The sequence below is a fragment of the Mytilus trossulus genome, chromosome 11, assembly GCF_036588685.1.
Source record: "Mytilus trossulus isolate FHL-02 chromosome 11, PNRI_Mtr1.1.1.hap1, whole genome shotgun sequence".
Lineage (NCBI taxonomy): Eukaryota > Metazoa > Mollusca > Bivalvia > Mytilida > Mytilidae > Mytilus > Mytilus trossulus.
The window spans coordinates 17,720,332-17,733,272 of NC_086383.1; the positions used below are offsets into that span (position 1 = coordinate 17,720,332).

The window sequence follows — 12,941 nt, forward strand, 5'->3', positions numbered from 1 at the left end:
TCATTCAATCATTGTCTTGAAGATAACCCTGATCCTTAAGTTGCTGTAGCACCTGTCTTTGCAAATTTCATTGTCTGAGATAGATCCCGAAAATAAATCAGATACAAATATAACAGAACCTCTCGGATCTGTAACCACCAAAGATTTCAAGGTTGTTGATGACTTGTAGTCTGAATAGCACTGACTCTGTGACTTAAGTGATGATGGTTTCTCTGTTTTTAATTCCGTACAGTCTATAATTGCAAGGTATGTTGGAAACTCTTGTGTGTATTGTTGTGGCATATTCTCTATAATAGTATATCTGTGAGGCCAGTATGACAAATATCCTAATTTTAGGTACATATAATGGATAACACTCTTAAATATAACACTAACACTTTGGGGTTTGATGTTAAATCTGTAAGCTAAGTCCTTAATATGAAGTCCATTTCTCAAACGGCACAACACTAAGAATAGCTGGTCAGTGAGCAGCATTGTTTTGACTTCTTTTCTCTTTTCTTTGTAATTTACTGGATTAATTCCTTCTTCTGGAAACAAAAAGTTTACCAACAAAATGAATCTTATATATGTTAATCCAGTGTAATACTCAAAAAGTTTCTTTATGTTTGAATTTGCCACTGTTTCTGCAGAAAACTTTTTATTGTTGACAACTTGTTTGTGTTTCTTTGCTGGCGATCTTCTGCTTTTTAGTTTGAAATCCTGCTCAACACAACTTGCTAATTGCATCTTTAGGTCTTCATTTTGCTTAATGAGTGCATTTTTGTCTTCTTCCAAATTCTTTTTGATAAATTATTTTTGACCAATTGCAAGTTTGAGTAAACTGAAAAAAGAAAATAGAAAAATATGAAAATTGTGAATCATGAAATTCCTTTTTTTTTTCAGTTACAGCACTATGAAGAGTCGCAATCAATAGATGTCACAGCTTGTGGAAATACAAAATTTCCCATTCAAGTTACAAATATTATAGATGACTTGTATAAATGTTGTAATGAGTTTATACCAATAAGTATTGAAGAAGCCATGACCTTAGAAAATGTTACTGTTCGCCAGTTTGACTGTACAGAGTGGTTCAATCAAAGAAAGAAAAGAATAACAGCTTCACAATTTGCCAGGGTTGCTAAACGAAAAAAACAAGTGAATGACAAATTTTTAAAAAAGTGCAGCAACCTCATATGGAACTGCCAATAAAACTGTAGCAAAGGAACAATATGCTGAAAAGTATAAGGACAACCATCTTCACGATTGTGGTTTAGTGGTCAATCCTGAATTTAGTTTTCTTGGTGCTACACCTGATGGAAAACTGTGCTCCAATGGTATCACAGGAATTATTGAAATAAAATGCCCTTATGCTGTAAGAGACCTTAAAATTGAAGAGACAGTTGTTACAGCTAATTTTTGCTTGCAAAAAATGGAGATATTTTAGTTATGAAGAAAGGACACGACTATTATTATCAGGTTCAAGGACAGTTACTTTTAACTGGTGCACCTTTTTGTGAATTTATTGTAGATAAAAAATCAGATATATATGTCAGTGGTAAAGGTACTTCCAGACCAAGAATTTCAAATGGAAATGTTCAGTAAACTATGTGCATTTTATAAATCACATGCCAAGCCTTATCTTGAAAAAAATGAAAAAGACTTACCAATTTCATCAGTTTGAGTATCTTTGTCATTTTCATTTATAGACAGTAATACTGGATTAACATGATCAGTATATGTGACTTCTGGGACACTACAGGAGGGTTCTGGACTATCATGTTCTTGTTCAAAATATTTTCTTTTCCTGGATTTTACTCTAGTTGCAGGAAAAGGATCTGGATTCTTTTCTGATGGAAAACCACCAACAAAGTTTTCCTTTTATTTGTTTTAGTTATTACATTACTCTATATCATTCAGAGCCATCTATCAGTTAATTAGCTTTTCATTTTTAATTGAAAACAGATATTTATTATGTAAATAATTGTTTACAAATATTAGCAAAAATATTACATACCTTTGAACAAACATATGTGTCTCATGTTATTTTATTAACATTTAGTTGTTCTACAGGCCTCACACATGCCTTAATCCATCTTAAACAAGCATCATAATTTGTCTTTGGTTTAGGAAATGGCAAGAAGAATACATTAATTATCCTCTCTGGATACCTTGTATCAGAATTACATGTTCCCCATTGGCATCTTTTTACCATTTTTCTCAAAAATTAGTTGAAATCTTCTAATTGACCTAGTGTTTATATCTATAGCTTGTCCGAGGTTATGGCTGACACACGTGTTGTTATCATAACAATGATTCACGTGCATATTGTAACTGATATGATTGGCTGATATATTTATCATAGATAAGAAATGGATAGGTGTATTAGGAAGATAACAAATTTAGTTAAAAAATCATTTAGATTTTCTAACAAATATAAATGAACTTGATGACAAAGATTTCATTTCCTATGTTATATCAAACCATCTAAACGATTTCCGGACTGTGTATGCGTCATACAAATATGATCGTATATCGCCTTTCAGTGTAAACACGTCCTTGTGTTTTTCCTTGAATGTCGCCATTTTAATTAAGATGAATAAATGTCATGATCAAATAGCTGGACTGGTATCTTTTTAGTAAATAGGTATGTATTACTAAAAGAAAGTACTCTAAATGAGTTTGAATTATAACTTTAAGATTCGCTTTCACTCCTTAAAAATATAATTCATTTTGTTAAAGGGGATGATAGTTTTTATGACTGTTTGTAAACAATAGATTAAAATAGATCAACTATATAATCATTTCTAGTAATTTCCTAAAGGAGGGCAAAAGGTATCAACCCATTTAGTCCGATTCTATCAGACTTTTTTTACAAGAAATATGTACATATTGTTAACATCACATGTCCTACGTATACCTGTAACTTTTCAAACAGTTATGTATTGCGGTTGTTTTGATATCAAAGGGCAGGTTGAAACTTCGGGATGACTATGAAACCCTTGTTAAACGGTGATGCTGAATGATTATTTAAATATCTTAAATTGCAATAGGATCTACCATCTTGTTTTTTTTGGTATGTAATCATGTTAAATCGTTGTTCATATTCAATAAAAAAAAGTTATGACACATTTTAATCCTCACATTACTTGCGAAGTTGTTTCAGCTAGGATTTGTCATTGAGTTTTCATACGGTTAAATTTTCATTAATAATTAAAGTTTGGCTAACTTATTCATAAGTTTTAAAGCTAAAATAATCATAGATTAACACAAAAGTCAATTAAGCCATTTTGTTTCTGGAATCGGTTTACATCTTTTACGCAGACATGCTTATAAGAAATATGAAAAAAAAGTAGAACACAGTTTAGATAAAATATGATGTCTACATATAGCTTTCATATTTGAAATAAGTAAAGCGATGGTTGCAGAGTTGTTGTATCAAGTGCCTACTTAGATACTTTCTTTTAGATAATCCCAAAAACAATATTTGAATTTGAACATTATTGTTAAGTTTTTGAAGAATTTTATTTCCATTGATCAGATATAAACAGAAGAGTATTTGAACAATGTTTAAGAATATTTTCCCTCTTTACACTCGAATGACCTTTGAAAAAATAAGATTTATAGTATATAATGTTCTATACATATTTCCGAAAACTATTACATATAATTGCTAAATAAATTCAATCCTGACATTCCATGTACAATCTTTCAAACGATACACAAAAGAAAATACATATACACAATATACTATCCATATAAAATATAAAACACTAAAACCCCTGAGTCTGATTATGATAAATATCCATCCATCAATTTCCGTTTCAGGTTTTTTTTACACTTATAATCATATATAGTGTTTAGATATAAACACGGCGTCATTAATTTCCTGTCATGCCGACATCAATAGTGAAATTGTCATTATAAAAGTTTGATTATATATGTGTATCTTAGTTAAACATTTAGTTTTAAACCATTGTTTTGCTCGTCATGCACATCATTTGGAAAGTGTCAACCTGCACATTCGAAAATAAAACTTTCAGTCTTATACTGTTTACTAGCTTTTAATTATTTCAGAATTTTGTTATTACGTTTAGGTAAATAACTGCTACTACACGATCTTTCCAAAGCCTGAACAGATCTAAAGCATTTGCAAGTTAATTTTTTTGAACATATTTTGGAATTGAAAATTTCTGTCTGAAAACTGATTTTAAGACTTTGACTAGACTTTCCAACTTATTGTTAAGTCTTTTAATGCTCTTCAGTTCAAAGGAGTAGGTCCAGTAAGAGCCCTTTTTGGCCTCAAAATATACCAGTTTTACAAAATTGATCAAATGTAAACGTTTAAGTATTTATTGAACAGAAGAGTGATACATAAATGTGGGCTATTTTTTACTATACAGTGAACATATATCGGGTACTGGCACCTTAAAGTCATGCTAAATTACTGAATTCCTCGAAATTCTAGCGTTTTAGTTAAATTTAAGACGGTTTTCGTGTAAAACAAAAGTGGCCGCATTCGTGTTCTTCCTTAATATTAAAATGGAAGTTGTATTTTATGATAATACATAACATATATAAAGGTTAAGGATGAACACGGATGCGGCCACTCTCATTTTTGACCAAAACCATCAGAAAAGTAAAATTTTAAGCATATTTGGTTGATTTTTCATATTTGAGCTTGACTCGGATCTTTTTTAATGACTAGATCATTTCGAATCTTTATCATTAACTAATTGATTCAAATGAAATAGACACTTAAGTGTTTAAAAAGTGGTCAAAATCTTTTGTTAGATGAACCTAAATTTGAGGCCAAAATTGGTCCTTATTGGACCTACTCCTTTGATGCCTTTTTATCATCAGATATTATTGTTTTGTTTACAAAATAGAAAAGAATATTATAACTTTTTAAACATATCACAGTACTTGCTTTGTACAATCAGGTAGTCTATATAAATTCATACATATCAATGCATGTGGACAAGGTTTGTAAACCTTCCGAATCACCTTAGGTCTTCCCAGCTTTCTGAAGGGTTTTGTGTTGCTCAGACTATAATTCTTTGTTATTTGTCAATTATATGTTATTTTTTTTTTTATATAAATTCCTGTTATAAATCTTTGAATTGTTCTGAAAATTAAGGATTGATCTATCCCAGGAAGAAATAACATTTGAAGTATGAGACCAAAACTTTTTGGAATTGTCGGTTGACGTACATTGATTGATGTTTGGTTGCTTAACTTGAAATGGCAAATTATTGACGTATTTATAAAATGTTTTAAACCCTCAGTAAAGTGATTCTTAAAAATATACAAAAATCATTTCCGGAATATGTATGTGGACTGGTATAACCAGATTCATACTTTAAATACAAATATGTCCTTGTTGACTTCCTTGTAGGCCGTTAGTTTTAAAAACATGAGTATCATTATAACATTACAGTACAACTGAATTAGGGCTTTGTTTTTGAAGATTAGTTATAACAGAATGTAAGACCCTGATAGCACATAAATCTAAGTATACACAAATAAAAACATTATTCAAGCCCTAATAAAAATATATCGCTGTCCTTACCTTAACATCAAATAAATAGATTAAAACAACTACTATTATATTATATTAAAGTATGAGTATAGTTGATCATTCATGTTATTGTAGAAGTGCTGATTCAACTATCAATGTAAGAATAATATAAAATGTACTAACTGTCTATATTAGTTTTGGCGAAAATATAGCCTTGTAAAGAAATTGGAATGCGTTATGTTCTGGGAAAACTACATCGTTCTCTGTAAGAGATTATGAAAATAAATGGGTTTTTACACTTTTTGATAATTGCATTGTATACAATATAACTAATTGTAAAACCCAATTGATGACATGTCGGGATAGACTTTTGAAAACCCGTGATGTCAAATGACATAATTTTATGCGATATGTCGTCTTAGGAAACCGGATGCAACGATTAGTTCCAAAATGTTCAGAGTAGTTATGGTTTAATGTTTTGAATTTTTTTTCCAAGAAATATTGTTCAATTCCTCTCAATGACATAAATGATGTATGTACTTTTTGAGATATTTGCCAACAACTGAACATATACCCTTTATCTTAATATAAGCATAGATTCATGTTGTTTAAAACTTTCGGGAAAATTAGAAACATTTTTGTAGTTTAAATAGAAGGTCTTTGGTTGCATTCTGTGAGGAAACGAGGTTTACGGACGGTAACAACAGATGACGGATAGTGTTTCCAAAATTCAAGGTTTTGTAAGCAGGAAATTTATAAAAATGACCACATTATTGCAGATATGATAAAGAAATTAGAAGAAGAATATATCCTAGAATCATTACTACCGGTTGAGTTTGAAAGGCCTTCGACACGGTCGAATGATCCTTTAAGCTAAACATAATGATAGGTCATTGAGCGCTTTTCTTTTTTTAGATATTTGATATATAAAATATGAAGAAGAACAGCTGACTCGGACTTTTACCTTATATTTGCATTGGTATTATGTATATGATGCAGGTTTCAAATCATATGAAAGACTATCAAGAATCTGTTTAAATTTGGTCCAATAACCTTTTATAAGCTATAAAGCATTATGTTAAATATAAATAGGTGTTATGGGGCAGATCATTTTACATTGTATCATATGAAAAAACACCAAGAGGTCCGAACATTTGACACTTCACCTTAATACGTCCTAAATGTACTTCTCAAAATATTAAGAAATAATAAGCATGAAATGAATAGACATGATGCATTATGATTGTTTAATAAATACCCATTAGGGATTTCCAATAAAATGGCATACGTACGAAACTCGATGCACATACGTAATTAGACGGGTTAATGCCAAACATCGAATTTACATTGATTGAATATTTTCCTCTATTTTGAACAAAGTCTCGGTAGACTTTTAAAAAGACGCACTGAAATGTTTGTTCAAAAACAAATAACCGTGACATTATAACTAAAAGAGGGACCGGATTTAAATTTCTCACTCCTACTGGACGGGACTACGTACTTCCACATTCCGCATATTTTAAACGGACTTCCCACTTTGGTAATGGTTTAACCGGTCTGAACAAGACAAATAGTGACCACCACTATATTCCCTTGATTACGTGAGGATGATACTACCAAGAGGTGCATGTCAACCCAAAAGATAGTAATGAATCTGGAAGATACACATATTCATAAATGTTTAACAATCAGATCATATGCAACAAGATTGTGTGCATGGCCTAAAGACACCGTACCCCTTCACAAGATGAATTATCTATGTTCAGTGCACCACTTAATTGGGGTAAACTCATAGTTGGTATATAATTTTAAAGGTTTTATTTTGAGCAGAACGGAGGAACGGACGGGTGGAAATACCAGTAATATAATATTCCCATGCTATCATACATTTGTCATAAAACTGAAAAGATCTTTGAGAGATAGATATATTGGTCATGTGAATACACACAAATGGTCGGTGTGTTTGATTACCGGTAACTAAACTAACTATTCCGTTTAAGGTCCGTGTCGTTGAAGTCACCACAAATATAATAACAAACTATGTAAAGAATAACAATAGTCGTGGGTGCTAATTTTTTAATAACATGTATTTCAACAAAGTATGTGTATTCAACGATTTCAAACTTCTTGCAGTCTATGGTCCCCTCTATCGTCCTTTAATCCAATAGACTGATATACGGTCAGATAGGACTGTTGTGTCAATGAATGTTAACTTATTGGAAATCTCAAATAAGACAGGGTTACTCCATAATATACGTGTAAATTATGTCTCAGACAGGGTATATACTGTAACAATCCAAACTAACGACTTATATCCCATTCGCCGTCATCTCACGGAATATAAACGCTTAGCCGGGATTTTTCACAATATATAGCCTGTATAAAACTTGATTAACATATGATATAGCATGGGTTTGGATACCGGCAATAACATAATAAAATTGCAGATGTATCATTGTTCTGATATTTAGAGCAATTATGTATATACTACTAGTATGTGTTTTCTACAGTGTATTACGTTCACTGATATTCCAATGGCTGTATCTCTCGCAGTGTTGTTAACTCGTTTAAACGTTCTTAACTATACTATATTTGCATGTTGTATGTATTTCATTATTTAAGTAGCATTACATTTTTTGCAAAATATATTTAATTTATAGTTAACTGCCAACATGAATCGAAACCCAAGAAAAGCTGAAAAGGATGACGAGCAAAATGTAAGAGGATTGATGAAAATAACATACTGGGAAAAGTACGGCGTTAAACGTTTTCCTTATCCAGGAAGGCGCAGATACACACCATCACTTTATCAGTCTGAAGAAGTAGGGATAGCTATCTCAAATGACGTTTTTGGGCTTACAATCAGTCAGTTTGAGCGAATGTATAAAGCTTGTTTAGGGAGGAGAAAAACACGACAACAATATATAATTAATCTAAGATATCCGGACAAAGCCTCAGATGAATATATGGAATATTTACAGAATAGTACAGTCTACAATCAAGGTAATTACATATTTAGATTAAAAGATACATAGAAAATTAAAACAGAGGATTGCTGTTGATACATACAAATTAAAAAATATATTCGTCTTAAATTTAGATTATAATCATGGTACCTTTGATAACTTTTAACCAAAGAATAAAATACCTAATTCGAAATTCATCAGCCAAAACCAAGTAGTAAACATGTAAGTAATTCATTGTTTAGCCGTAAAACAAGTCTACCTAATTTTTATTTTGGGTACGCATAATCTGATATTCTTGTCATCCAACAACACAGTGTTTGTCTATCGTATTCTACATTAAATCCTTACATTAACAATATTGCTGATTTACTCTGCGGGTATATAAATTTTCAAATTTAAGTGCACATATGGTCAGTTTTGGTTGATGCGGTCAAATGATTGTGTTGTACAAGTCAACATGAGGTATCAAAACTACTCAAATTTTGTTACGTATCAATACTACTCAATTTGTTTTATGTAAAACTATCAATATTTAAGTGGCAGGACTGGTTTCGAAGTTAACTTATGTTAACTTTACGGCAGGACTGGTTCCGAAGTTAACTTATGTTAACTTATAAACAGGACTGGTTCGAAGTTAACTTATATCAATAGCGGACCTGTTTCCAAGTTAACTTTTTTGCAGTCCTAGGACCAAATCCGCTTTTCATGTTAACTAGATTTTGGTCCTAGGACTGGTCAGAGCAGTCCTAAATCTGGTCACAGGTTAACTTTGACCACTCCAAATGACTGGTTATCAAGTTAACTTGCTGTACAGTTTAGGACTGCACCCATCTGCATAACGTTTTACAGAGTGCAAGTATCAGCTGACATATCTTAAACATTGTAGGAGTTGATAGATACATTTCTTAACTGGGGTTAAATTGGGTTTATTTTATTAGTGCTTTCAAAAAGTAAAATCTCAAAAGTACAGAACAGAAAGTCCATTATCACATGGCAACATCAAATAACAAAACGCATCAAAATAGCATGGACAAGAACTGTCATATTCCTGACTTGGTACAGGCATTTATATGCAATTTATATGCAAAAGGTCATGTTTCCAGTTGTATCGATTCTTTCAGTTTTAGTTTGTTAACTTTACTTGTATTTTTTCGATTTAAGAAAAGTAATTATCGGTGATTAAATATCGTTTTAGCTTACGATTCACAATAATAGATATCGACTATGTCTACATTTAACCTATGATCTAATATAAAAGATCGGTTTGAAAAATCAGCAGTGAACAAAAAAGTATGTATTATTATGTAAATGCCATGATAATTTTTAGTTGAATAATTGAATAATAATATGTTTTGTAGATGACATGTCCTGTACGGCACACGATTTGAAGGAGAAGAACTTATACGAACACTTAGTGAATACAGCTGGTACTGAAGTAGTTATACGTACAAGACAACAATTATTTATGACAAATGATATGATACACAATGCAATGTTGCGACAAGCAGATGTCAAATTAACAATCATAGCAAGTGGAAGTTTAGCAGAAGGAATTGATTTACCAGGTAGTGACATAGATATAATGTTTGTCATCAAAGACGTAGACGTAATACGAGATGTAAGGAATATCAAACATTCCGTACAACGTACAACATTAATTATGGAGAACGATAATGATCATCCTGGTTTTACTAGACTCCGATTAATAGCAGTAGGGGAAGGGGAAAATATCTGTATACAACCTGAAAGCTTTGAAAGTAAAAGACAAGGTTTATATTTGTCAGTCAACTCATTTGTTAATAATATAAATAAGATATTCTCCGATTTGAAGCTCTCATCTCACGGCCCCTGTTTATCAGATAACAATCAACAGGTGGATATGGCAATTTGTCTACGAAGTAAATACCTACCTTACAATGCAATTCCCTGGGCATCGCGTTACCGCTTGCAATGGCCGCCGAATTTCGTAATTGACAAGATTAAAAAAGGTGGATGTTTGTTAGTATCTATTGGACCACGGACTTTGCCAGATTGTAATATATTATGGAGATTATCTTTCTCTGTGGCAGAAAAACAACTTGTACATTCGTTTAATTACACTCAACTGTTATGTTACTGTCTCCTCAAACTAACTTTAAAACATATCGTTAACACAAACAAAAATGCAGAAGGTTTGTTGTGTTCTTACTTTCTGAAGACAGCTTTATTCTGGGTCTCAGAAGAAGTTGATATTGACGATTTTCACCCATCTAAATTATATTCTTGTTTTTGTCACTGTCTTAGTAGAATAATATTATGGGTAAATAAATGTTATTGTCCGAACTATTTTATACCTGAGCATAATATGTTCCAAGGAAAGATCAATGCAGATAACAATAAAATACTTATTGATGTGTTGCATAAAATAAAGTGTGATGGAATTCATGGATTGATAAATAGTTTATTTCAATACGAAAATGAACATCATCGTTTATTAAGTACACAGCTTGAACCTTCATTTATTAAATTAGACTTACTATTTTACAGGACATGTAATACAGATTATGCTGATCTGTATAATATTTCCAGCTGTTTAAAATTACTTGAATTTATTGAATATTTACTTAAGTCGAAATCGTGTACATTTATTGTCGATGTATGTAAATGGCAGCATGCCCAAATAAGTCAAGGTGCAGCGCAACGACTACCATCACCAACAGTAACGACTGAAAGGTACAACATACACAAACTTTATCACAGACATTTACAGGACGGTATTAAAGCAGATGCTGTCTCAGGCTGGTTGTTATATGCGTCGTTTTATTATGTTACAGGACAGTTCACTGTTACACTAAGACTTACGGATTATGTTCTGTCCAGATGTTTACCTGATATGATAACAATAGGCTGTCCAAAAAACTATGATCAAAAAATCAATTATTACAGAAATCATGTACATGCCACAATGACATTGCAGGAGAAAATAAAAATTGCTGCCATACAAAATGTTGCGTACTTACATCACTCATCACTAATACCAGAGGAACTGCAGCTGGAGGTGAACGACAATCACATATACATACATCCTATTGTTATGTCTCACTGTCTTAAATTTCTTTGCTATCATCATGTCGGTGATGTCTTAAACAGACAACATGCTTTACGTGATTTATTCTTGACAGTTAAAAAACAAAATGTAATTGATTCACCTAACTTATCTTATTCATTAACAATACTAGGAGTATGCTTTGAAATATCAAATGAGAAAGACGCTGCCTATCTGTGTTATGAAAAAGCTCTACAATGTGATAGTTTTATATGTACTTCAGCAGAAGCAAGAAGATCAAAACTCTTGACAGATTTGATATAATCGTGTGTATTAACAACATCATAGTATTTGAATAAAATCAGTCAAATACGATGTGTGTCATTATTTGATATGGCTGCAGGTAGCACTTCACAGTTAGGTGTGTAGATTTGCATTTTCGCCCCTGTGCATTTTTCACATAGAAGAGCTAGTGTGCAATAAAATTCATTTTTGGATAGCCGAGGATTAAAATAGCCTTCATATTGGGTTTATACGAACATATAGGCTGTTTTCTGAATGACAGTTCGTATTTGCATATCCATACCATACATTGTTTCGGCAATTATTGAAATGTTTTTGTCAATTTTTTGTCGCACGAACTTTTTGATTAAGGTTTACGAATAAATAAGACACCGATTTTTTTTATCATTAGAAAGATTAATGTCAACTGTTTCTAAAAAGGTATCAATCAATAGCATTAAAATTCTAGTTTAATCCACATTTTTTGAGAATATGTGAAATGTTCATCCCCCTTTTTGCAATATTTTATGCATATGTACAACACAAACAGTGAGGTTAATGTATTAGAAATCCAGGAATAGGAGATGATAAAACATTCAGTGGTTCATGGTTAATTTTATTTCTAACTGTGGAGTGCTTCCTTATTCTGCCTGTATGACCATGATGCCAGTAAGTGAAAACATTACATTAATAGTCAGATACTCTAAACATTTATCATTTATACCAAACACAACAAAAGGTCTAGATAGACTCTACAATCATTAAAGCAACCGTGTAAATGTAAATGTTAAAATTATATCTAATACACAATTTTTTCACAGAATAAAGTTTGATTTTAACATTGATTGATATTTTGGGAAGGTATCACATAGTTTAGAATTATTGCAGCACGAGATTTAATCGAGACTGAAACGTCCGAAGAGAAGGTCCTTAAGTCATTTGTGTTGTAATCCTAAACTAGTGTCTCCGGTCATATTAAAAAAAAGGACCCGTTTTGATTTCCTTTCAAATAACTATCCCATTTTTTCATGTTTTTTTTTACTCAATCCCTTTGTAGCTTGTTGTTCGGCCATTCAACGCTCCATGCAGAAGGCCGTTCTTTAATCTATACCTGTTAAGCTTTTATCCATTTTGATTAAGATTAAGAGTTACTTCATTAATGGACACTCAT

General features: G+C 31.7%; 1 protein-coding gene and 1 pseudogene across 1 annotated transcript; one reads left to right on the plus strand and one right to left on the minus strand.

Moving 5' to 3' along the window:
- Positions 1–2,457, minus strand: LOC134689790 (uncharacterized; annotated as a pseudogene).
- Positions 2,458–2,482: 25 nt separating this feature from the next.
- On the plus strand, positions 2,483–11,844 carry LOC134690807 (uncharacterized). Its single transcript, XM_063550877.1, has 3 exons — positions 2,483–2,623; positions 8,158–8,500; positions 9,822–11,844. The coding sequence occupies exons 2-3, from the start codon at positions 8,170–8,172 to the stop codon at positions 11,810–11,812; spliced, it is 2,322 nt and encodes a 773-aa protein (XP_063406947.1). The 5' UTR covers positions 2,483–2,623; positions 8,158–8,169; the 3' UTR covers positions 11,813–11,844.
- Positions 11,845–12,941: the final 1,097 nt, after the last annotated feature.